Source organism: Melospiza melodia, chromosome 8 (assembly GCF_035770615.1).
Source record: "Melospiza melodia melodia isolate bMelMel2 chromosome 8, bMelMel2.pri, whole genome shotgun sequence".
Classification (NCBI taxonomy): domain Eukaryota; kingdom Metazoa; phylum Chordata; class Aves; order Passeriformes; family Passerellidae; genus Melospiza; species Melospiza melodia.
Window position 1 is genome coordinate 32709443 of NC_086201.1, and position 25136 is coordinate 32734578.

General features: G+C 43.5%; 2 protein-coding genes across 16 annotated transcripts in view; both read left to right on the plus strand.

Moving 5' to 3' along the window:
- The window catches only part of PCNT (pericentrin), a 70164-nt gene extending 58425 nt beyond the window's left edge, over positions 1 to 11739 (plus strand). For all 11 annotated transcript variants that reach the window (XM_063162574.1, XM_063162575.1, XM_063162584.1 and 8 more), the window contains 10 exons: positions 103 to 253; positions 2389 to 3105; positions 3679 to 3959; positions 4213 to 4312; positions 6187 to 6351; positions 7094 to 7329; positions 8457 to 8545; positions 9263 to 9422; positions 9917 to 10044; positions 11355 to 11739. In XM_063162574.1, coding sequence (XP_063018644.1) covers positions 103 to 253; positions 2389 to 3105; positions 3679 to 3959; positions 4213 to 4312; positions 6187 to 6351; positions 7094 to 7329; positions 8457 to 8545; positions 9263 to 9422; positions 9917 to 10044; positions 11355 to 11398 — 2071 coding nt within the window. In that variant the 3' untranslated portion in view covers positions 11399 to 11739. The remainder of the gene's footprint in view (positions 1 to 102; positions 254 to 2388; positions 3106 to 3678; positions 3960 to 4212; positions 4313 to 6186; positions 6352 to 7093; positions 7330 to 8456; positions 8546 to 9262; positions 9423 to 9916; positions 10045 to 11354) is intronic.
- A 2635-nt stretch (positions 11740 to 14374) lies between these two features.
- The window catches only part of DIP2A (disco interacting protein 2 homolog A), a 79528-nt gene continuing 68766 nt past the window's right edge, over positions 14375 to 25136 (plus strand). For all 5 annotated transcript variants that reach the window (XR_010028613.1, XM_063162586.1, XM_063162589.1 and 2 more), the window contains exon 1: positions 14375 to 14471. Coding sequence is in view for 4 of the 5 variants with exons in the window: in XM_063162586.1 (XP_063018656.1) it covers positions 14375 to 14471 (97 nt within the window). In the remaining variant the exon portion in view is untranslated. The remainder of the gene's footprint in view (positions 14472 to 25136) is intronic.

Sequence of the window (25136 nt, forward strand, 5' to 3'; positions counted from 1 at the left end):
TCTTAGACAGAACTCAGAGAAACCAACCCAAAATGTCTTGCTTGTGATGCTGGTGAAGGATGTTCTGTTCTGAACACAGAAATGTCGTTTTGAACTTTGCAGTGTTGAATTGGAAAAAAAAGAGAAGGATTTGGCAGCTGCACTTGAAGGCTTGCAGGCTGAGCAGCTGAAGGGCTCTGAGCTGCGAGGTTGGTTTGAGGAACAGCAGCGTCAGCAGAGGAAAGCAGAGGATGAAAAGACAAAGGCCATGGAGGTAACGCCCAGCTCCCCCGGGGCATGACGTTAACTAGGAGTTATTTGTGCAGTCGTCTTCACCTCCTCTGTTCTTTGTTTAGTAACTGTTAAAACCCCCAAACCTTTTCTGAACCTTTTTTCACCCAGTTAAAGCTTTCAGTTACTTTCACTAATTGCACATGTAGAAATAAACCAAGGTTGAATGCCATGGTTTTTTTTCCACATCATCTTAATGTTTTTTCCTCTCCCATCTTCCCCTGTTGTGTACAGTCCCTTGCTGAGTAGGGACAGCTAGATCCTGCAGCTGTGTGACTGCACCCTTAATTCCACAGCAAACTTAGCATGAGGGTGTGAGATGTATGATGTCTGAGATGATAAAGAAAGCCACCCAATGATAAATAGGTTTGGCAGAGAGTAAGTGGAGCCTTTTCAATATAAAATGTATTTTTGGAAGTTGACCAAAGTTGTTCTGTTCCCTTCTAAATTGAACAGAAAACAAGTGAACAACTTTCTCTCCAAGACTGTAATAGCAATGACTCAGTGCTTGTAAAAGGCCCACAGTAAATGGAAAAGGAGGAAGATTTAACATAAACCATTTCTTAAACCCCCAAACTAAACTCTCTCAAAGAACCCCAAACAATCCTTAAATTCCCTAAGTGAGGAAACACAATTCTGACTATTTCCATGTAGTCTGGCTTCTCCTGTCACCTTCCTGGTAGTTGTTTAAGTTTGAGAGTGATTTTTGTTGAGGTGTTTGTTACTGCTGCATGGTCAGGAGATGTTGCTACCATGTTCCTCCTTTTCAGAAAGCTGCTCATGCAGGGAGGACAGAGTAGCCAAGGCCAGGAGAAAAGTGCTTTGCCCTGGGGATACCTGTTGGACAGATTAGTCTGGCATTCACAAATCCTTTTTCAAGCCCCATTATGCAAAGCTTCTGCCGTTTAGCATCTGACTTGGCCTTCTAGGAGATAACAAATGCAGCTGGCTATGTGCAGGGCAGGGTGGACCTCCCTGCTGGGACAGCAGTGCCAGCTCTGGCTGTCTGCAGTGCCCTGCACTGTCCCTTCAGTCCCTGCCATTCCTTCTGAAGAAAGACTGGCTCCCAGAATGGACCTAGGGATGGATTTTAAACAGAGAGTAGATTTAGACTAGATGTAAGGAAGAAATTCTTTCCTGTAAGAGTGGTGAGACCCTGGCACCCAGATTACCCAGAGCAGCTGTTTCCCCAGGGCAGGACTTGCAGCAACCTGGGATAGTGGAAGATGTCTCTGCCCATGGCAGGGGGTAGGAATGAGATGAACTTCAACATCCTTTCCAAACCAGACCATTCTGTGATTTATTTTTTGCAGTCTCTACTCTGTGCTTTGAAGAGATGGGCTGCCAAGTCCTGAAGCTTTACATCTACTCCGACTGCTTAGATTTTTCTTTTTAACACAAGAGGGTTATTGCTGTTGCAGATGTTACTTATTAATGGGACTGAGTGATGTGACAAGTAGTGATTTCCTAATGAGGATCTTACTAACTGAAGAAGAAATAATGTACTGGCATGTGGTGGTGTTGCAGGGGTCCCAGGATGAGGGAAGAGTTAAGAATCTAGACTCCATGTTTCAGAAGGCTGCTTTATTATTTTATTATATATATTATCTTAAAAGACAATGATATATTAAAACTATACTAAAAAATAGAAGAAAGGCTTGAATGGAATAGAAATGGAATGGTAATAAAATCTTGTGACTGACCAGAGAGTCTGAGACAGCTGACTGTGACTGGCCATTAATTAAAAACAACCATATGAGACCCATCACAGATCCATCTGTTGCATTCCACAGCAGCAGATAATTATTGTTTACATTCCATTTCTGAGGCCTCTCAGCTTCTCAGGAGAAAAATCCTAGCAAAAGGATTTTTCATAAAATATGTCCGTGACGCTGGCAGATACATTAACATGATAATTTTTGCTTTTGTTGCTTGGTGCCATATTGCTAAAGAGCATTTTTTTGTAATTTTAAATTAAGCTTTTTAATACCTGAACTACTCTAGTTAAGTCTTGAATCTCTTTCTGGATAAAATAGGAGGTTGCAAAAGGCTAAATGGCAGCCAGTGCCAGAGCTGAGTGTTTGTGCTGGAATCCATGTGCTTTCCCCTTGTGCCCAGGAGCTGCAGGCTGCCCTGGATGTGCAGTCGGTGCAGAAGTGCCAGCTGGCCGTGTCCTTGGAGCACGAGAGGACAGTGACAGACAACCTGCGCAAGGAGCTGCAGATCGAGCACTCCCGCTGCGAAGCCCTGCTGGCCCAGGAGCACAACAAGCTGAGGGAGCTGCAGAAAAGCCTGGAAGCTGAGAAAACGCGATCCTTGGAGCTCCTGGATTCCCTGAACCACGAGCGTGTTCTGACAGAGCAGCTGAGCATGAGGGTGAAGGAAGGGGCTTCCTGCCAGCACAGGGAGGCCCTGCTGGAACAGGCCTTTGTCCGAGAGCTCCAAGCCCAGCTGGAAGAGGAGAGGAGCAGAACCATGGAGCTTGCTGCTGTTATTGAGAAAATGCACCAGAAGGCCATCCTGTCCCAAAGGCAGCTGGAGGCTGAGGTGCAGATGTGCTGTGAGGAAACCCAGAAGGAGAGGGAGGTGAGTGACAAATTGAGAGCCACCCTGGAGTCTCTTCAGACACAAAAGCAAGAGGTGATCCGTTCCTTGGAGGCCCAGAGGGAGAGAGAGGTCAAGCTCAAAGTGGACTGGGAACAACTGCAGTCACTCTTCACGCTGCTTAAAGAGCAAGATAAGAACAGGAAAGAGGAGAGAGAAAGAGAGCAGAAACAGCAGCAACAGACAGAGCTACAGAAACAGAAGGACTGGCAGAGAGATCAGGAGAGACTGGTGAGAATGCTCTGCCTTACACTGAAATGTTACATCCCCACACACTGGGATTTAACCCTCTGGATGGTATTCTTTGATTGGAATGTTCCCTTCTGCTAAAGCATTCTGAAAAATATATTAAATCAGCTCTTGTCCTGCTTTTGTGAAATGTAGCTATTTTCAAGGGATTGTCTGGCTTTGTTGTTGATGGAAGTTGATCTTTAAATCTTTAAAGTTGATCTTTAAATTTTTGCCTGTGCTGGTTGTTCACAGGTGGGGAGAAATAGGGATTAAATGCAGGATGGAACCAAACTAACTTTCATGTCATTGCCCTTATTTTATGAGCTAGGATCCCAATCATGGCTTGAGAAACTAGTGGTTTCACCCTGGGTTTCTCCTTGGATGGGGACAATGGCCACTCCAGTGTCATTAAATGGCTTCCTGGTGGCCCTGGGAAGCAGTGCTCCAAGCCTTCCCCAAAAGTGGTCTGGCAGTTCAGGAACACCCAGAGGGATGTGCTGATTAGGTGTGTGACACTTACATAAGTGGGTATATATAACAAGCAATTAACTACTCCTTATTTTATTCAAACAGCAAAACTTGCAACAGCAACACCAAAGGGATGAACAAAGAATCAAAGAACTGCAGGAAATGCTGGCAGTATTAAGAGACAAAGAAAGAAATCCTCCAGCTCCAAACTGTCAGGAGGAACTCTTGTGTACCTCAAGCAAAGATGGAAGTGCCACACAGCCTGTGACAAAGCAAACTGAAAAACCCCACTTGCAACAGCAGCAGCAACAGCTGGAGAAGATAAGACAGCAGTTGCTCTTTGTGGTTATGCACCTGAATGAGTTCATACATAAAACTCTGGATAAGTGAGTTCATAAAACAGCACTTTGCTTTCCATCCTGCTTATTAACTTGTGTTTGTCATGGCTGAGAGCTTTTTTAATTCTTAAAAATTAACAGAAATTGCTAATTTCTGTGTATTTGTAGTAATTTGTGTGGTAAATATTGCATAAGTAAAGCCTGAGAACCTTAAAGGTCAAGTAGGGGGAAGAAGCAATTAAATGTGTGTTAACATTCTTACAAATCAGCCTGATACTGAAAAGGTGTTTCTGCCTAACAGAACGGTTAATGACTGGTCTGCATCAAATGATGAAGCTGTGGCCTCTTTACTGCAGACATTAAGGGAGCTAAAATCAGATTTGTCTCCTGCTACAACTCAGGTAAGGAAAATATTAACTTATTTTCATGTTCCACCCTGTTTTGTCATATTGCAGAGTCTGCTTCTGAGAGCATTTTTTCCCTAGATATGTAATGTGTCCAAGGATCACCAGCTTTGGGATGTGTTGCTGTAGCTGCTTGATGCATCCAGAGACAGCTGATTTTCACCAAAATGCCAAGTACTTTTTTTCAAAAAGCACCATAGTGGTTTGTAATCTCAGGAGGGCTGTTCTGACCCAAGTTTGCAGTATTGCAAGTATTTTACACAAGCCCAGGGATCAAGCTCTATTGATACAAAATACATAAATGCATTACTTTTAGATTCCATCTGATTCCCCAGATAACTGTAGTTTTATGTCTTTCTCTTGAAATAGACAGAGATCTATGACTGATAAGTGAAAAGTTTTTTGTGTCTTCTGTTCACAAGTCTGATGTGTGACAAGCTTGGCATGTTGCAGCTCTCCCTGTGTCTACCTGCTTACAAAATACAGTTCATGTTTTCCTTCTTTTACCTGTGCAGCCACACAGGTGGTTGCCAAGTGGATCATCTCCAGCCTTGAGGAGGGGATGCTGCCTCTTCTTCAAGTTCATGGGATTGTTTTGGTTAAGCCTTCCTCTCACCAACCTTTAGAGCTGTCAGCTGTAGACAAAACCCTTGTTGGAGCAGACTTCCCTCCTTCAGGGGTTGACCACACAAAAATCAAGGAACTCAGGTTTCCTGACTTTTTTTTTAAATAATAAAAGTGTTCAGTCGAGCACTTTAAAGTCACATGCCTTTCTAGAGATTAGGAGCAAAAACTCCACCTCGATAGCTTTTCTTTTCTGTAGGCACCAACAATTCTTCCTCTCTGCTCTCTTTTCAGGCTTTGATTTTTTTTTTTTCCCAGAATCACCTTTTCCTTCAGTCTCCTCTCTGAATTTCTCCTTCCTTTAGGTAGTGAACCACATGCTTATGACACCAAAGGAATTTTCTGCTGTTTCCCCCTTGAGTTGCAATAAATTGGGGGAGTATTGGACAGGGAATGTGGCAAAATGTCAGCATGGGAAATCTGCCAAATGGAGCTGTCTGGTCAATCAGCTGCCAAGTGGTGCAGCAGAAGTCAAGGACATGGATGAGTCATGTAGAATCTTTCAGATACTACAGATTGTACTGAAATAAGTTGCAAGGAGAAAGTGGGGTCAGTTGTTTGTACTGGCTTCTGTAATGTATGGATTTTATTTCAAGGGATAAAACATCAACTACCTTAAAAAAATCTTCTATTTCTTTTGTGATCTACTGCATCATGCTCTGATGTAACTGATGACCAGTAAACTTGTAGTTGCTACAAAGAGGGCTACAAAGGCAGAACTTTGATGAGGAATTGGAGCTGGACTCCTGGGTCTCATTCCTTACCACAAAACTCAGTTTAACAGGATCACAGCATGGTTTGGGCTGAAAGGGACCTTAGAGCCCATCTTGTTCCACCCCCTGCCATGGGCTGGGAACCTTCCACTAGACCAGATTACTCCAAGCCCTGTCCAACCTGACCTTGGACACTTCCAGGGATGGGCCAGCCACAGCTTCTCTGGGCAACAGACTCTCAGAATTGAATGTCGGATTTTTCAGGATTTTTCACAACTTGTTTTTGCATGTCCACAGACATCTTCACTATTTCTGTGCTGCCTGTGGATACAGATGAAAGTCAGAAGGGTTTTTCATGCATTTCAGTTTCCCATTGTGCCTTTCAACACCTGAATACCATTGCTGGTTTTTGGGCTCATTGTTATTATGTTTTAATTTGTCATAAATTTGGGTTATACTCAGCTTGAGGTGTTTGATTGTGAAAACAATGTGCAAAACCCATTGTGGCTCACTTCCTTTAGGTTTCTGTTTTAGGTGAGATCTACAGGTGATGCTGCCCCTGTTCAAGAGCTGGAAAGAGAGGCTTGGCAACGAGAGAGGAACATGCTGCAGAACATGCTGAAACAGGCAGAATCCCAGCTGGCTAAAGCCAATGCTGAAAATGAAAACAAACCAGTACCAGAAACTTCCAATCCTAAGGTAAAATCATGGGGATAACCAGCAAAGGGGTGTCTCTGGAGCTTGGAGAGCCAGGAGCTTACATTTGAAACTAATCTGCTGGGGGAAAAAGGGATTGGTCAGATTATGGCATTCATCTTTCACTTACTGCTGTCATCCTCAGTTGCTATTTTAAAAGGTTGATTTTCTAGACAAACAGCTTGATATATTATTTTAAATTAGAAGCTTCCCCCATATGTACCTCATTAGAGAAGTTCTTCTTGAACTTCCTCAATGTTAGGAACTTGCATCAAAAGTAATTTGGATCTTTGGAATTTCTTTGTCTCTTAAATGAGAGGGAGACTTGGATTTTTTTGTCTAAGCATGAAAATAGAAAACATTCATTATTTTTAATCCCTGCTGACTAAATAAATACTTTTTATTTTTCTGACACTTTGATTGTAATCAAATCTGATAGGCATCTCTCCCACCATGCATTCTGGCTTACATTTTTTTTTTAAAAGCAGATATACTTTTTTTATTGAAGAGTTAAACTGTTTTAGAGTTTTGAGTATCACAATTTTGGTTGAAGACATTCAGGAGATTTAAAGAGGTCTGACACTCCAGATCTGGGTGGGTCTTAGCAGTGTACAGAATTGTTTTGGCTTCCTTTGTGTCCTCAGTCTGGACATTTGACCTGAAGACACCTTGTTTGTGGCTGGTTTTTTGCATCAGTAATTGTGAAAAAACCGAACTTTTTAAAATTTTTTCTTTTTTTCTGCAGTTGCAGAGATTATATCGAAAATACATCCGAGCAGAGAGCTTTAGAAAGGCTCTGGTTTATCAGAAGAAATACCTCTTGCTGCTGCTGGGTGGCTTTCAGGACTGTGAGCAGGCAACTCTGTCTCTCATTGCCCGCATGGGAATCTATCCTTCTGCAGACCTGCAGCTCTCTGCATCCCACTCCAGGCCCTTCACCAAGTTCAGGTGTGCAGCCAGAGCCATCATTGCCATCTCCAGGTAAAGCCAAAACACTCCCTTGTCTCTTATTGGTGATGTTCTATTGGAAGCTTAAAAAATTGATAGTTCCTGTGGCTTATCCTACATTAATATTAAGCAGAAGCAATCTCCAGAACTGGTTCAAACATGACTTGTTAGCTGAGTTTGATCTGTACTAAAGATTTGTAAAAAATGTCTTTAAAATGAAGGAGGGTTGATTTAGATGGGATATTGGGAAGAAATTTTTCCCTGCAAGGATGGTGGGGCCTGGCAGAGGTTGCCCAGAGAAGCTGTGGCTGCCCTATCCCTGGGAGTGTCCAAGGGCAGGTTGGACAGGGCTTGGAGCAGCCTGGGATGGTGCAAAGTGTCCCAGCTCATGGCAGGGGGGTGGAACAAGGTAGGGTTCCTTACAATCCCTTCCAGCCCAAACCATTCCATAATTATATGAAAAAGCTACTTGAGCAATACCCAGCTGCAATATATTTGAGAACCAGTGCACAGCATTACAAACTGGAGTCCTTTGGGGCTGACCCTTATCTCATTGGTCTCACTGGACAGTCTGTCCTGTACCAGAATGAGATCTGTCAGGAATGATTCTCTGGAATCTAGTCGTGTGTGTTTCATTGGGTGTGATTTTATCATGCTGTGTCACTATCAAATGGGTTTTGCTAGCTGTACATGGGACAACATGCTGTCATTAAGCCCATTGAATGAAAAAAAAAAAAAAAGCAGTTTTAAATGTAACAGGTGGTTATTTCTGAGCAATTTCATAGTTAAAATGATCACTAGCAAGTTTCCAGCAGGAGATGACACAGAGTCTTTGACATGAATACCATAATAAGAGCGAAGGCTGCAGCACCTCCAAATTCATGCAGTAACCTCCAAACTGTTCCTCTCAGGTAGGAAGAGCTCTCTGGAGATCAGGAGCAGAGCCAAAACAAGCAAGTCTGTTCAGCAGTTCAAAGATTGTTACAGGGTAAAATGGGATAAGCCAGCATTGCAAAAACTGAATTTGAAGAATTCTCCTGTCATTCCCACAACAATCATTGCTTATGTCACTTAATCAGCTCTCTACCAACAAATAATATTAAAAGTTAAAGTATTTCTGCTTATTTTTAATGCTTGTACAAATTTGTTTTCTTACCAAGGTTAAAGTTTTTGGTGAAGAAGTGGAACAAAGTTGGCAGGAAGAGCACACAGGGTGAAAGCATTTCTCACAGTATAGGAGGTAACACAGGTATGTGTTTGGATAAGTACATTGTTTTCTTGGTCATTTTCTTTGTAATTTGTTTTCTTCAGTGATGTGTTCCATTTAAAAACAAAACCCAAGTGGGAAAATCTGTTTATTTTGCCACTATCCATCTGTAAAGTAGATGGATAGATGGTCTGATGCAGGTCAATAAGGACTTGAGTTACTTGAGGAACATTTGAGTGTTCCTTTGAGTTACTGATGAGTGCCTTTGTAAGAATTCCAGCAAACATCTTAATGCAGCACCTAATATTGGGGAGCTGTTGCCCTTTGTGTAAAATTCCATTGTGTCTTTTCAATGGTGAACAAAATTCAGATTAAAAAGTGTTTTTTTCATTACCTGGTACTATGTAATTTTCACTGTTTCTAAGTTGCTGGAAATACTTTTTTTTAAAAGACAACACCACCTTTGTCCATAAACCCACTGTTGTATGATTCCTAAGAAACCTGAATCCTCAAATGCTGAACTTTCTACTTCAGTACAAAATAGCATCACAATTCTGTTAATTACAGTTAAAACAAAACAAAAAACCCCACAAAAATAAAAAAGCAGTTAGCTGTAGAAAGTGTGTTTACCTGCATTTAAAACCAAACTTAAGCCTACTACTCTGCTGTCATTTTCATTGGTTTATTGGATGTGTTTATGACAGCCTGTTCTCAATGGTTCCTAGTGCATATTATTTAACTCTTCATAATTTACCACAGCCTCTGGTGCTAGAACAGAAGTGCTGAAGGAGCAGCAGCCCCCAGCTGGCCCTGTGAGCTCTCCCCCTACCCAGGACAGGGACCCAGGGCTGTGCCACAGACCCAGCTGTGCTGCAAGGTTCATGAGGACCCCACGGTCCTCCCACCGCTCACACAACAGGTCAGTCTGCAGAGATGGGAGGTGCTTCAGGTTATTGGAAGGGTTGTTTAACTTTGAGTGGTTTGTCACAAACAGCCAGGTGGTCTTCTGGTTTGCATGGAATTCAGCAAAATGTTTTTGGAGAGTTTGAGACCTGCAAGAGCTTCCAAAAGACTGAATTGTACCCCACCCTATTCCTCTGTCATGGGATGTGTCTGTTTGTGACAGCCCTGCTAAAAAGTCACCTGTGTGGTATGGAACAGGATATTGATAACAGCAGCCCTGACTGGTGCTCAGTGTGACTGGATTAGTGGTGGCTCAGGCCTGATGTAGATCCAGGCTAGGCTAAATGATGCCTCTTGCTGCTCTTGTTTCCAGAAACAAATATTTAAATGCAAAGGGTGGTGATGGTTCCAGTTTTCTTTGCCTAGAATTCCTGACTGTATGAATGTAACTTCTGGATATATTTGAGAGCATAGCATGAGCAGGAGAAAATAATTTGTTTTCTTTCTAAGGTTGCACCAGTCCCCAAGTTCAGCTGCAGACAAGTCCCTTGTGCCACCTCAGGATCCTGAACAGTCACTCACAGAATACATCCATCGCTTGGAGATGATTCAGCAAAGGCTGCGAGGGCTGCAGCCAGGTAAGAACCACCTTCTCACCCCTCACAGCTCCTGCAAGGCTGGGCTGCTTTTCACAAGGTTCTTTCTACACATTGCCAATAAAGAGCATCATTTTAGGGAGTAATTATCATTATTGGGGGGGTAACAAAGTCATTCTCCAAAAGGAAACCTTTCCAAGTTGTATCTAAAATTCTTCCAAGTGTGGCATTTCTCTAAGTGCATAGTAAAAGAGTTAAGATGGAGTAACTTCATGTGATTTCTGCCCCCTCCTCCCATTCCCAAAGCTAAACAAGCAAGTATTGCAATTTAAATGAAGCTGTGTGTGGAGTTAATTTGCTTTAAAGTCAAACAAAGCTGTTGTAATAGCTGAGCAGGGCTTTCTCTGCAGCACAAACTGTAATGCTTCCCTTAATTATCACTTCCTTATGTTCATAACAGATTTTAAAAAAAGATTTGGAGGCTGGTAAATACAGCCATCTCATTCTAAGACTTATCAAACTGCACACAAAGGACTGTAGTGGTACTTAGCTTTGCTATTTAAAACAGTTCCACCTAATTTCTAGACCAGATTTACTTCATTTAATTAGTCTAATTACCTCCTCTCGTTACATGTTGGTTATAGCACAGAAACACCTTATCCTCAGGAGGAACTTGCAACCTGTCGTCACATCATCCTGAAATCCTGAAGAGTTTGGGAACTTTGGCATTGTTCTCTGCAGGACTTTACCTAGAAACTTTATTACTCTGACTTTGTGGGTTTGTTTGTTTTGGGGATTTTCCCCAAATACTGCAGGTGCATGGCTGATCAGATAGATAAACAGATTTTAGACTTGAAACCTGTCAGCCTTTATGGGAGTAACACGTTTTGCTTCATTCCAAGTGTGGAATAAGGACTGCACAGCTGGGACACCATAAACACTTCTGTGAAAAGTGTATATGATTTCTGTCATTTCCATATTACCAGGATGATAATGTCCAGAATTACAGAATGATGCTGCAATCTTTAGAACGGTGCTGTCAGCCAGGTGATTTCCCAGCTCCCAGTGAGCTAAAGAAGCACCCCAGGAGTGGCAGAACAGAGCTGTCACTGGGGTAAAGCAGGCCTGTGATGGAGCACTGCTCCCAGGGTATGAAGGTTTGCTTTGGCACATGTTTAGGCTCTCAAATCCTGTTTGGGATTGCTCCTAGGTGGCTCGTGAAAATTGGAATTGCTTTCAGTGTAGCTCATATGAAGTGCTTAGAGGAAATAACATGCTGCTAATTGTACACTGTTGCTTCATAACACAAGCAGTTTGCTAATATTGATCTGTTGTTTTTTTTTTTAATTTAGGACAAGTGCTAGGTTCACCTCATCAGAGAAACCTAAGAAAGTGATGGGAACACCTAGAAAATCTGTCCTGCAAGTTCCTGCTTCCTCTGAGTTGGTCCTCACTCAACAGATGCACTTGCAATCTGCCATGCAACTGAATAAAGGGCAGTGCTTTTAAAGCAGATTTTTATATGACTCTTTTTATTATATTTTAGTACTTTAAGAGGGACTTACTTTTCACTAAGAACAATGTTTTACATTCTCATGTGAAATTAAGTCAACAGCTGAAGTGTGGCTGCATCGCTGTATTGTAAGCTGCAAAAAGTCTCTGTGGTGTTTATTTTTCTATAGTGTATAGGTGGATTCCTTGTAAAAAAAGTTATTAAAATGACATTTTATTAGTGAATTTTAGATTGTGTGGTTGTTTATTTCAGTCATACCTATTTATTTTTTTTGCTGTTCCTAAAATTGTCTGGGTTTTGATATTTCTACAGGATCATTCCAATTAAAGGAATAGCTCAAATACTCTCAAAAATATCAAAGATACCAGTAGCTTTCTGTGAATTTAGGGTTTGCTCTTCTGGTTTTTCACTACATAAATCCTCCCTCAGTCTGTCCTATTTATTCTGGACACTTTTAGCTTCATTTTTCTAGTTCAAAAGGCCCATAGTTTTAAGTCTTTTGTACCAAACAAAACCTGTGAGCTCTTATCTACATCTAATGTAAGTGATCCTGCCTGTGTCTGGTATCTTGTGCTGGAGCTGTCTTCAGGGGGGCAGTTCCAAATGTGCATGAACTTGCTGGCTGGAGAAGAGGAAAGAGGTGCTCTGGTGGTACATCCATTTCCAGTCACAATGTCTGGGAGAGATCCACGTATCATGCTGAATAAGACTTTTCTGTGATATTTCTATATTTCTTTAGAAAAGGCATAGGAAGAATTATAATACCAGAATGTTTTAAATCTCTGGACTTGTGAAATCTCTACTTTTGAAGCAGTTGTGGTTTTTAACTTTGGAGCATGAGAGAAATCACTTCTGGAGGCAAATTGTTCTGCTGCAGCCTATTAAAAGATTTTTCTCTACTGGAAATTGAGAATTGTATCATGGCATTCACCTGAGCTCATTTTATTACTTATTTTACTGCCTTTGTCTTGGTAAACTCATGTTTATCTGTCAGGTATATCACCATTTTGTTCTCTGGAAAAAAAAAGTGTTAGAGATAGATCTTGGCAGATGTACAGATTTATTACCCCCTGACAGCTATAGGAGAACCCTTGAACTGATTGGGCATAAATTTAAGAGATGTGAACAAACAATATTTGATTTGTTGTAAAAGCTTGGCAAAAGTGACTGAACTTGTCTGGAGTTCCAAACCAATTTGAAATAAGTTTATGTTGGCTCAGTGACTGCATCATATTTCTTTTAAAAATCAGATTCTAAGAGTCCTAACACTTGAAAAGAAATCTGCACAGAAGTGATGCCTTGAGAGGCTGCCTAGAACAGGGGCTAGACAGTGTTAAAGGAATAAAGCAGGGATTTATTAACAGGCCTTCAAAGGATACACCTTGGGCTCTACAAGAGCCTGGCCGAGGCTACACCCAATATGGGTGACAGGTCACAGGTTTTCACACTTTTATTAGTTTTGGTCCATTTACATGTTGGAGTTAACTGTCCAATTACAGCTTCAGGTTATGCAGTCCCATCCTCCCAGATTGCTCTCCCCAATTTGCTGTTATTTATACTTCTTGGCCCTGAAGCTGCAATGGTGTTCTTGGGCTGCAAAAGGATTGTTTTGTCTGACTAAACTATGAGGAGAACTTGCTAACACTTTGTATGAAGCTTAAAGTTATTTAATAATACAATACAAAATCTGGAAAATATGAAAGCTAAAACTTATGTCATCAAAGGAATCCAACCCAGTAGGATCTGAGCTACAGGTAATGTGTTCCCTGTGGCTACATCCCCATCAGCTCCCTGATACCCACAGACAGCTTTCTGGAGGGTAGTGGAAGTAGAAGGGTTTGTCTAGAAAATGAACCTTTTAAAATACTGACTGAAGATTACAGCAGTAAGTGGAAGAAGTGTTTCTGCCCAGTGTAAAGGATGACATTTTAAGCAGCATGGTTTTTTTAGTGCTGGTGTGGTGTGTCTATGCCGTTGGAAGGGCAGCCCTATGGGGCATACTCTCCTGTGATGTGTTAACTTCAGTAATGTGAGTAGAGAAATCGGAAACCTCACTCATCCCAAACACGAGCGGTGTTTTGGACAGAAGCAGTTGTCAGCAGCAGACTACTCCCCAGCTTTCCCTGTTTTCTAGTTCTAGGGAAGTTGCTACTGGCAGAGCAGTTTGGGGGTCAGGACCACTGATAAGGTCCTGGATTTGCCTTTCCCGAGCTGCTGGGAGGCTGCAGGAGTGCCAGAACCTCAGGCTGTGGCGCCCTGCCTCACAGTCACCCTGGAACCTCCAGCTGAACAGGGAAAAGCTGCTGCTGCCTCAATACGGCCTCAACCCAAACGCTTCCTCCTGACCTTTGAGAGGTGGTTGGTTTTAAAAAATACACTCTTACTAGCTGTTTTTTTTTCTTTAATACAGTCCCAGGCACCACTTTACATCCAGGCTATCACGGTGGAATTCCGTGCCATGAAAATGCCCCTGCTCTGTCCTGGGACACCGGGTGGGCCCAGGCTGGGTCACAGTTGCTATTTTCCGTCGGGAGGAAGAAGCGGGGAGGGAAAGGGCACTTTCGGCGTTTACAGGAAAGGGGCCTCAGCACGGCAGGTGCCCAGGCAACGAGAAGGGTGGGAAAAGGAAGGGAGCACGGGCGGGCCGCGCTGAGGCCCCTCCCCGGCGGCCCGGCCCCGTCCCGGGCTGCGGCAGCGGCTGCGCGGGGCGGCGGGGCCGGCAGCGCCTCCTCCTTCCCTGCCTGCCTGCCCGCCGGCCCGGGACCGCCGCTGCCCGCCTCCGGCCCGCCCCCGGCCCCACCTGCGGCAGCGCTGGGCGGTGGCTCCGCCGGGCCCGCTCGCTGCTCGCCCGGCCGCGCCATGGCGGCGGAGCGCGGGGGCTGCGCGCTGGAGGCCGTGCCGCTGCCGCCCGAGGTGCGCGAGAGCCTGGCCGAGCTGGAGCTGGAGCTGTCCGAGGGTGAGTGGGGCCGGCTCTGGGGCGGGCATGGCCGCGGCACGGCAGCAAGGCCGCGCTGCCGCCCGGGGGCCTGGGCACAGCGGCTTCGCCTCCCGGCGCAGCTCTGGGCGGGCCCGGGCTCCGCTGCTGCCGGAGCCCTCAGCCGGGAGCGGGCGGGCCTGCGCCGGCCCCGCGGCTGCACCGACCGCCCGCGGCCCCTGCGGCCGGCGCCTGGTGGAGGCCCCGCAGGAGCTCCTCCGAACGGGCGCTTAGTGATACTCTGGAAAGGCAGTTTTATTTTAGTTTTAATATCTGTTCCTAACTGCGGGTAAAACCTTAAGTCGCTCTCTCTGTATGTAATTTCGGTAATTTCCAACTTTTTTGTGCTTTGCTGTATATGCAGTCAGGAATACGATGATGCTGGCTCCATTTTTACAGAGCCACCGAATTATAGAATGGTTTGGGCTGGAATCTTAAAGCTCGTCCAGTTCCATTCTCCTGCCGTGGGCAAGGACACCTTCACTATTCCAGGTTGTTCCAAGTCCCTTCCCACCCGGCCTTGGAACACTTGCAGGGATGGGGCAGCCAGGGCTGCTCTGGGCAGCCTGTGCCAGGGCCTCTCCACCTTCCAGGGAAGAATTTCTCCCCAGTATCCCATCTAACCCTGCCCTTTTGTCAGTGGGAAGCCATTCTCCCTTGTCTTGTCACTCCAGGCCCTTGTCCAAAGTCCCTCCAGCTTTCTTGGAGCACTTCCAGGCACTGGAAGGGCCTCTAGGGTCTCCTTAGAGTTTTCTCTTCTCCTAAACACCCCCAGCTCTCCTTGCCTGTCTCCAGAGCAGAGGGGCTCCAGCCCTGTGCATTAATGAGCCCAGAGGTGACAATATGCAGTGCACAGGGTCACTGTGACCATGTGATGGATTTTCAGCCCCCAGAAGGAGACATCCCTGCCGCCTCCAGGTCAGTGTGTGGTGATAACAGCCCTGTGGTGTCTGTGTTAAGGAGCTGGGGAAGGATTTTTTGCATACTGATTCTGTGGCGTGGCCCGTCCTGCAGACAGGCAGGTATCAGCACTTGGCACAGCAGGGCGTGCTGGGGTGGAGGTGACAGAGGCACCATGTTCTGCAAGCAGTTACCCCTTGCATTTTTCCCAGTTACGCCGTCAAGCTGCACCCTTGAGCTAAAAACCTGTTAACACCAGCTGTGCTTTTGGGATTAGGAGCATTCAGTGTGCTCCTCAGATGCTGCAGTTTTCAGATCAGCACGTTCAGGTGGGCACGACTGGGGCTAATTCACCTAAAGATGTGCTGCCTGATTCAGGTCACGGATCCAGAGTTATTCACAGGTCTGCTGTCGTCACTTCCAGTGTGGAGGCTTTGGTGCAGGGGAGAAGTGTAGGATGGGAGACTGTTGTCCAAGTGTAACCTGTTGCTGCATGCCTGCTGGCACAGGCAGGAGCAGTACCTGGCATGGCCTGTTGCATGTGCCAGATGAATTGCTGTGTGTGTGAGCTGGGACCGTGTGCTCCATGGCCCTGCTGGTGCAGTGGCTCTTCCTGTGTGCCTGCTGACACGTGCAGGGATATCCTGGGGCTGGCTCCTCTGCTCTGCAGTTCCTGTCTGTGTGTTTGCTTAACTGATAAAATACTTTTTTTTATAGGGGGATCTGCAGTGTGTTAGACCTGAAGTGATTGCACGCCGTCCTGGTGCTGTGGGTCTGATGTGGAATGTGGATTTCTGTGTAGCTGCTGGGTTAATGGAGTGATTGCTAATGTGAGCTTGAATTTCTTGGTCACTCTGATGTGACTCCTTTTTGTGTTTCCTAAACTGGAAAACGTTTGCAAGTAGTTCTTCAACATCTGGTAATATGTTATGTGCTCATATCCTGCCTTTGCTTGATGTTTGTATGGGATGTTTTAATGGGGCCCTCCATCATTAATGCTCAGAACTTGCTGACTTGGAGAGGAAGGAACAGCAGTCTGAGATTTCTTACACTGAATCTGCCTCAGGTTAGAGAAGGTCAGTACTTGGGTGGATGTTCCCATCGTCTGAGAGGAACTGTGAAGGGAGAAAGAGAAAAGGAGAAATGTGACAGCAAGTTCCTTTCTAGTTTGTCTGTGTGCTTTGTTAATTGGAATATTTGTGGGTTGTGATGAGGCAGGAGTAATGTCTGTTCTCTTTGATTACATTATTTTCACCTGTAAAAAATAAGTAGGAAGATGATTAATCTCCTTCTTTGGTTGTGCTTCAGATGATCACAGCAAAAGTTGGGAAAAGTGCTTGTGTTGAGGTGTAGAGAAGAATGGAGACATGAGTACGTTGGCACTTTCTAAAGATAACTCAAAATCCCAAGTAGAGCATTCAGCTGAGAAGAATTTTGGATGGGGATGGAATGCCAGTTCATGCTACAATTCCAGTCTTGTGCACTGTTAGGAATCCTTCAGCTTTACAAGATCCTAATCTCTTGCTTAACATTGTTTGTATTCTTCATGAAACAGAAAAATAATAGTTCAGGATAAAAAGTGACCCTACTATGATGCTACTGTGTTGCTTTGTTATAGCAGCACTAATTTATTTCTTGTTGAACAAAATTTGTGAAACCTGTGAAGAAAACTGAGAGATCTGCCCACAACCTTTTGAGGAGATAAGGGCAGTTTTGAGACCATGCCTGCACCTAAGCTGAGTTTCAGCTGATGGATCTGTGGGCTAGGCTTGCTTATCTTAAGACTCAAAGATGCTGCAGCTTTCTGATGTAATGGAAATATGCAGAGCTGCCTAATCACACTGGCAGGATCTGTGTCAGAGTATGATGGGGATGCTGTAAGCTCCAGGTTGTTTATTAGTTACTATAAAACACTGGTGTTTGGGGCTTTGCTTGTTTGTGGGTTGGTTTGTTTGTTTGTTTTGGAGGTTTGGTGTAGTTTTTTCTTCCCTACTCTGAAAGAGAGCTAAGGTTATAAACAGTTATTTGAAAAATTCTTATCTGCAGTGAAGATTCTGTAGGAAAGTCATTAATGTGCATTTTAAAGCCTCTACTTTCTCTATGATATGGCATCGTATATATGTATCTATTTTTATGTACCTAAATGTACTTGTACACCACCTTGGAATTTGGTTGTTTTTTCCTTTTTCTGGGTTATCTGTGCAGGAAGAATCTTCACTTGATCACCTAAGGACAAGATATGTAGAAGTAGTCAAAGATAAAATTGTGTGCTGTGTTCATGTAGCAGCAAGGCTGGTGTCAGCTTGTGTTGGCTTTGTCTTCTAGGACTGGTGGTGGTGGCAGTGTCCTCAGCCAGCAGTTCAGGGACTTAACAAAAATATATGACTATGTTTGTTAATTTTCTTGCCAATTTTTGATGCTTGTTGCTACCTGGATCCAGTTAGTGTGGGCCATTTGGATGCACAGCACTGGATTTGCTTTCAGTAAAAATCAGATAAAAACCAGGAGAGGAAAAACACAGTTGTACCAACTTTGAGGTGGTGTTTGACCAGCATGTGAGTGGTACAACATTTCTTGGTCTGAATTTCTGCAGCCTGAAACATTAAATATATGGCTTTGGGTTTTCTTCTGTTTGCTAGGAATTTGTAGATTGGTCTTACTTTGGACTCGGTGATCTTGGAGGTCTTTTCCAGCCCTAAAGATTCCATGAGCTAAGCTGAAGCTCCTGAGATTACCTACACTAAAGAGGCTGAAGGGATTTTTTTGCTAGTTCAGATCTATTCTATTACTCCATGGATTGACAGATGGGGAACTCTGCTCTCAGTGGCTTCCATCAAAGAGGCTGTAGGATTAGTTCAGAGATAGAAAAGTATTTCATGTAGCTTACCATCTTAATTATAACCTCAGTTATTCTCAGTTGGTTTGGGGAGGAGCATTTTCTGCTTCCTGCCCCATTGCTCCCAGGTTTCTCCTGAGCCTGGCTGAGCTCCAGTGGCAAAGGATGCAGTTCATGTGGAGTGGTCAGGGGGCTGCTTGCTCTGCTTCCCCTCCAAGTGTTCACATCTGCCTGGACTGAAAGCTCACTCTCCATGTGATTTCTATTTCACTTTTTTATTTCCCTTTTAAGAAAGGAAGAAATTGTGTGCATGAGAAGGAAGCCTTCTCTGAAGTTTTATTGTTTTGGGGGTTTTTTTTGCAAGGGTTGGGGTTTTTTGGCACATTTTGAGGTACTGCAGGTAATTTCTGAGTGGAAGATACCAGCTATGAAGTATTTCCTGAAAAATGTAAAGGTATTTCATGTCTGACATCTTTGGCTACTGCAAATATTCCAGCAATAGTTCAGCAAATACTTTTTGTAGTTAGTTTGATTGGGCTTTTTGAAAAATTGATATAAGAATACCTTTTTTTTTTGTCAGAACACCTTTCTTATAAAACCTAAAGGTAGTGGTCAGACCTGAAAACTTTAGATCCTTTTGTTAAACCAAACATATTGATGTGGTATTAAATTTCTTTGTGTGAAATCAGGTGAGGAAGAGACATCCACAAACACTTGCACATGTTTTTCTGGTGATAAGTCATGGTATTTGGGAGTTAAGTTTTTTCTGGTTTTAAAATGGTAGTTTGCTGTTGAGGAAGTCTTGGAAATACTTGGAAATTAATATGATCTGAAGCTATCAGTGGGAAGAACTGTTGTCACTGGGGGGACAGATGGCAGTCTGTGAAACTTCACCTACAGCATCTTTCTTTCTTAATTTCTGGGCTCTCCAGCAGAAACTGTTAATTGTGTGCTAGTACCTGGGGCTTGCCAAATGCCCTTGGGGACTGAGTGAGTTTTCAAAGCTTGTTCTCCCATGTTAACACCCAGCACAGGTCTGGGCACCTGGCTGGTGTCCTCCAGGCTGTCCCCATCCCGAGAGCCAGTGAGGAGCTGAGCTCAGCCCCCCAGCCCCAGCCAAAATCTCACACTCTGCTCAGGGCAAAGCCCCTCAGCTGCAGGAGTGCAGCAGCTGCACCTTTCCCCCTCCTTGGCTGCATCTTTTGTCTCCCTTAAGTACAAGTCGTTATCATCTCTTAGGCAGCAGATGGGAGAAAATTCCCTGAGAGGGAAAAAAAAAAATCCTAATCTCTAACATTATCCACTCTGAATTTTTTTCCCATACCAACATGTTACATCAAATTTAAACTTTTAAAGTATATAAATACATGCATTACCCCAATTATATATATGTATACATCTAGATTTAGGTACAGGCACAGTGTGACAGGCATTTCACTCTAAAACAAGGACCCTTTGAGGGATGCATTGTGTCTTTCCATCCTTTTGCACCTCCAGGTGCAACCTGGTCCCTGAGCAGAGACAACCCCACAGATGGGTTTGTATTTGCTTGAGGCAGAATTAATCCAAACAGTTTTTCCCAGGATACCTCTCATGTGTACCACCAGAACTTTATCTCTGTTGTTCACAAGAGTTCAGATTGGGCAGGTGCAGCTCAGTTAGTGGAGCCTCTGGTGTTAACTAACCAGGTGCTAAATGCAGCTCCCAGTTTTTCAAAGTCTCCCTGCCCAGTGCCTTCACGGTGGTTTTAAGCAGTCGATTGCACCTCTCAATATTCCCAGCAGCTGGTGCATGATAAGGAATGTGGTACACCCATCTTCTTCAATGCCATCTTCTCTGGCCCAGGTGTTCCTGAGGCTGTTCTTGAAGTTAGTCCTGTTGTTGGATTCTCAATTCTCATGGGGATACCATGACTCCAAAGGACTTGGTTTTCCAGGCAGTGGTGTGAGGCACAGGGTAGGTCTCCAGGCACCCCATGGTGGTTTTTACCATCATGACCTTGTAGTGCTTGCCTTGGCAGGTTTGAGGCAGTGTGATATAATTAATCTTATATTTGGACCTCTGCCCACCATACCATAGGGGTTTTACCTGCCTGATCTCAGCACACATCTCACAATTGAGGATAAGCTGGGAGATAGTGGTCATGGTTAAATCCACCCCTCGGTCTCCTGCCTGCTTGTAGGTGGCATCTCTGCCCTGATGGCCTGGGCCATCATGGGCCCATCGAGCTAGGAACAGCTCTCCCTTGTGTTGCCAGTCCACATCTATCTATCTGTGGCACCTTTATTTTTGCTGCCTGATCTACCCTCTCATTGTTTCAGTGTTCCTCATTAGCCTGACTCTAGGGGACATGGGCATCCACATGGCAGACTTGCACAGGTAACTTCTCTGCTGAGTGGCAATGTCCTGCCATTCTTCAGCAGCCCAGATTGGCCTTCCTCCATGCTGCCAGTTGGCCTTTTTCCCCCTTCCTTGGGCCAAAGCCTTGTGCCAACCAAACCAGGCTAGGCTAGACCACATGGTGCTGCTTAGCAAGGCTTCTGTGTCAGCACACAAAAACCAGGTTACCTGGATCTGCCTTTCCCCTCAGTGCCCTCAGGCCTCACACTGGGCACCAAGAGTCCTCTGAACCTTTCTACATTGGGAGGGTAAAACAAATTGACCCATTTTCTTTTCCTTGCCATGTCTGATGTGCTGGATGAACGGAGATTTTTTTTTATTCTCCCCTCTTATTTTGGAAGGTAATAAGAAGCTGGTAAGAGGTTCTTGTTGGGTTGACCTAAAATGTTAGCAACCATGTTAGAAAGTGCTGCTGTAGCAGTGGAACAGTACAATTGGCAATGGTTTTCATCTGCAGTGTGCCTTCCCTTTTGTTCTCATTCCCACTCCCCCATCATACTCATTTTCCATCATTGTTATTCTGCTGTCCCTCCCTCCTCTGTTCTCTTTCCTGCCTTCTGGAGCATAGGAGGATAAACAAGGTCTCTACTCCTAGCTGAGAGCATCCTTACACTTCTTACCTTTCGCTGTTTCTAATGAAACAATTTTGTGAGCAGTGAGGACATCCAGGCTTCTTTTGCTGGCTCTGGCTTCCAGCTTAAGAATGATGGTGATGCAGCTAAAAGCTTGCAGAAGAAAGCACTAAATGTAGTATTCTGTTACCTTTATCACTGTGAGGAAACAGAAGATTCTGAGCCAGGAAAACTGGGATTGCTAGGTCATCAACTTCCTTTCCTATCAAAGCAGAATTTCAAACTCAACCAGTTGGGTGCCTGGGGCTTTTATTGGGTGTCTTCTGGATTTCTGCTGTACTTAGCCAGTGTTTAAATTAATCTCTTCCTTGTATTTGAGTAGAAGTCTTGTTATTCTTTTGTATGTTGCATTGGCAAGGAATGTCAAAACCTGGTGAGGAACAAAAGTATGATGGCAACCTGTACATTAAGAAGATTAAAGGAAGTACATTTTCTTCCAGGTGTTCTTGTGTAAAAATAAGCTTCCCTTAAAATTATAAATGCACATTTATGAGGTAAATAGATGTTTATAAAATTAGCATTGAACACTGTCCTATGTTCTAGCTCCCTGTCCTTCCCCCAAACCTAAATTAAGCTCTGCCCATCTTGAGATCACAAAGTGACTTTTTCTTTTCCATTTGCTGGTCAAAATGCTGTTTGGGATATTTTTTTTATTTGTGTTAGTTTGGTTTTTTTGAAAGGAATAGACTATTCTGAAATGTGATTTTATGAAGATGGGCTATGGCATCTCTTGGACTAAAGAAGGTGGCTGCTTGTTGATATTTCATACAGTTACAGATGTATCACCCAGTTCTGTTACTGAAAGACAGACTGTAATATACCTGTGTGCAAGTGGGAGGGAAAACATGTCAGTCTCTCTTGATTACATGCCAGTCACTTGGTTATTAAGAGCCCTTGTATTTACCTTGGAATAAGTATCAAATATTTGACAGTTTCTTGGCATGAGGTTTGTAGCTCTCGAGGAAACACAAACTTGGTGCATTCACCTGAGTTTTCTTGATGTGATGATTGCAGACCCAGCTTCAAAGATCATAGAATCATTTAGGCTGGAAAAGACCTCAGAGTTCATGGAGTCCAGCTGTTACCCCACCATTACATGCAGTGAAATAGAGTGTATGATTTTTTCTGTGCAGAGGTCTCACAAAACAGTTCTGCAATGCAGAATTCAGGGGACCAAGTTGAAATGTATGACTGAATAATTAAAGCCTCCAAATCATCATCATCATATCCTTTATCACTTTCTCACTGCTTTATTATGACCTTTCTTCTTTCTCAAGGAGGTGTTTCCCCAGCAGTGCTCCAGAGGACACAAAGATTTTAAGCTTCTGTGGATTTTTGTTGTTGTTGTTTTCCTGTATGGAAGCTGGTGCCTTGTGGTTGGTGTCTGCAATTTACAATTCAGTGAGGAGAGAAGCAGCTTGTAATCTTCTGTGTCTGTTGTTACCTTTTAAAGGTCAAGACTTTTCTATTTAATTATCTCTGCGTACATCCCTTTAAGAACTTGAAGAGAATTCCAACACCTGGTGAAGCCAGTTGGGCTTCATCCCTCAGCTAGCAGGGAGGTTTTTGTTCAGTGTTCTGCTGGATAAAAATCTGCTTCTTGTAGGATTTGCTATTTGTGGACACTGAAAAGATACTGATAGCTGGTGTTGTGATATTATGAAGATGGATGCAAAGAATCTTTTTTTCTGGCTTTTTGTTATAATTCACTGTGGCTCAATTTTTTTTTTTTTAATTTTATTTTTCCTTTTTCCTACTTACAGCCATATGGCTTCAGAGCTGGATTGGGTTGAGGGCAGAAGAGTGAAAGAGGGTGCCAGTACTTCATCTTAGCTGCAACATGAATCCATACGCAAAATAAACTTCTCCAGTGTCTGCCTGAATCTGTACGGCTGTTCCTTCAATCTGTTGTGGATCCAGCCTCAGATGAAACGTAGGACTTGCTGATTGTAGCAGCATTTTGTCCTAGAACTTGGAATATGAAAGCTCCCATAAATCATAATCAATATGTTTGTGTCCCACAGATCTGGGATTCATCAGATACAGGGAAAATACCAGTCAACTCAGCATTTTATCAAATAGTGTTTGAGGAGTTATTTGCTTATGGAGCAGTGAAAGCCTGTGTTGGGATATGGGTTAGGAATAACTGGAGGGGCTTCAACTCCATGTGTACCAGTTGCTTTTGTATTAAGATGGAATTCTGTCCAAGTCCCACATGATGAGATTTCTACCTTGCATTATAAGGAGTGAGAAATGTTAATTAAGTGCCAGAATGTGTGGTTGCACAGAAAGCATGTCAGACAGGCCATGTTGTGGAATCACAGTTTGGTAGGGTTGGGAAAAGGCATTGTGACCACAAAACATTTGTTGGCAATTATGTGTTGTCTAACAAAATTACTGAAGTTTCTCATTTCAGATGTTTGTGTATAATTTCTATTTGGTGAGAGTTACTTCAGCTTGCAAAAAATATTCACTGTTTTCAGAGATGGCAGCTCAGTAAAGACTTTTTCCTTCATTTTTCTTTCAGAAACAGTATTTGAAAAAAGCAAATTTAGGTGTGAGCATATTTTTAATTTTTTTTACCTATGTAAGTAAAAATCATGAAGAAGCCTAAACTTTATAAACCAGCTAGTTGAGGTTGTGTGGTACATGTTGTAGGAATTAAAATGGTTGTAGGAATTGAATGTTTTTTTACCTATGTAAGAAAAAATCATGAAGAAGCCTAAACTTTATAAACCAGCTCGTTGAGGTTGTGTGGTGCATGTTGTAGGAATTGAATGGTTTTTTATCTATGTAAGAAAAAATCATGAAGAAGCCTAAACTTTATAAACCAGCTCGTTGAGGTTGTGTGGTGCACATTGTAGGAATTAAAATGGTTGTATGGGGATGCTCATTCTTGCTCTTTGCCTTTTTTTACTGCCTCTGGGTCAGACATCTGTGTAGTGAAATGTATGACCTTGCAACTTGTTAACAGTCAATCAGATGGCCCCAGAGTCACTCCTGGCAGGAGCTTGAGGTCTTTTTCCTGCCTTGGTCTGGTGTCAGCACGTCGAGAGTTTCACTCTGGAGATCCTCCCAGTTCCATTCTGCAGACTCTCAGCTGCCTGCACACACAGAAGCACCAGTGAGGTCAGGATTAATTTGGCTGCTGTGGGTTTGTGTATTGTATTTTTGCCACGTGTTTGTCTGCCTCGAGCAGTTTGAGAAACTGAAAAATTATATATTCTGTGGTGTTCAGATGCAGATCCATGGCTGGACAGTTTGAGCAATAGCCCAGGAGTCAAGGTGATGGGCACTGTTGTCCCTGTGCTCACTTTCCATCCCCAGCCTCCTTGTTAGAGAGGGTTTGGGTTACTTTTCATGAATAATTGAATTAACCAGTCTGTTTAAAAGTATTACTTACTGTCATCAACCAGATCGTGCTACAGATGAAGGAATGTGTTAAGGAAATGGGTATTTTTAAACAGGAAATTCTTCTGATGAGCTTAGTGGTTAGAACAAATTATATTTGTGATTCTAGACTTTTCACAGTTATGAGGCCTAGATTAGATACATCAGCAACTATTGCCTAAATAAGTGCAAAGTCGTAGTTTTCTTCAGATTTGGGTTTTAGCAGATGTTGGCAGGGCTCTGATTTGATTTGATTTCCACAGGACAGCAATTTATCAGTGCCTAAGACTGAGCATGAGCAAAGGAGGCTCTTCCCTTCCTAGCAGAAGGTTTTTCACATGCCCTTCAGAATGTCTAGATTCTGCTAATTGAAAAAAGAACTTCAGGTGCTGGGAATACCTCTAACGCAGGTGTTTACAGAAGGCAAGGGCTGGGACAAAGATCTGCAAAAGGTATCACTATGGATATTGCCCTTTTCCAGTGAAATTG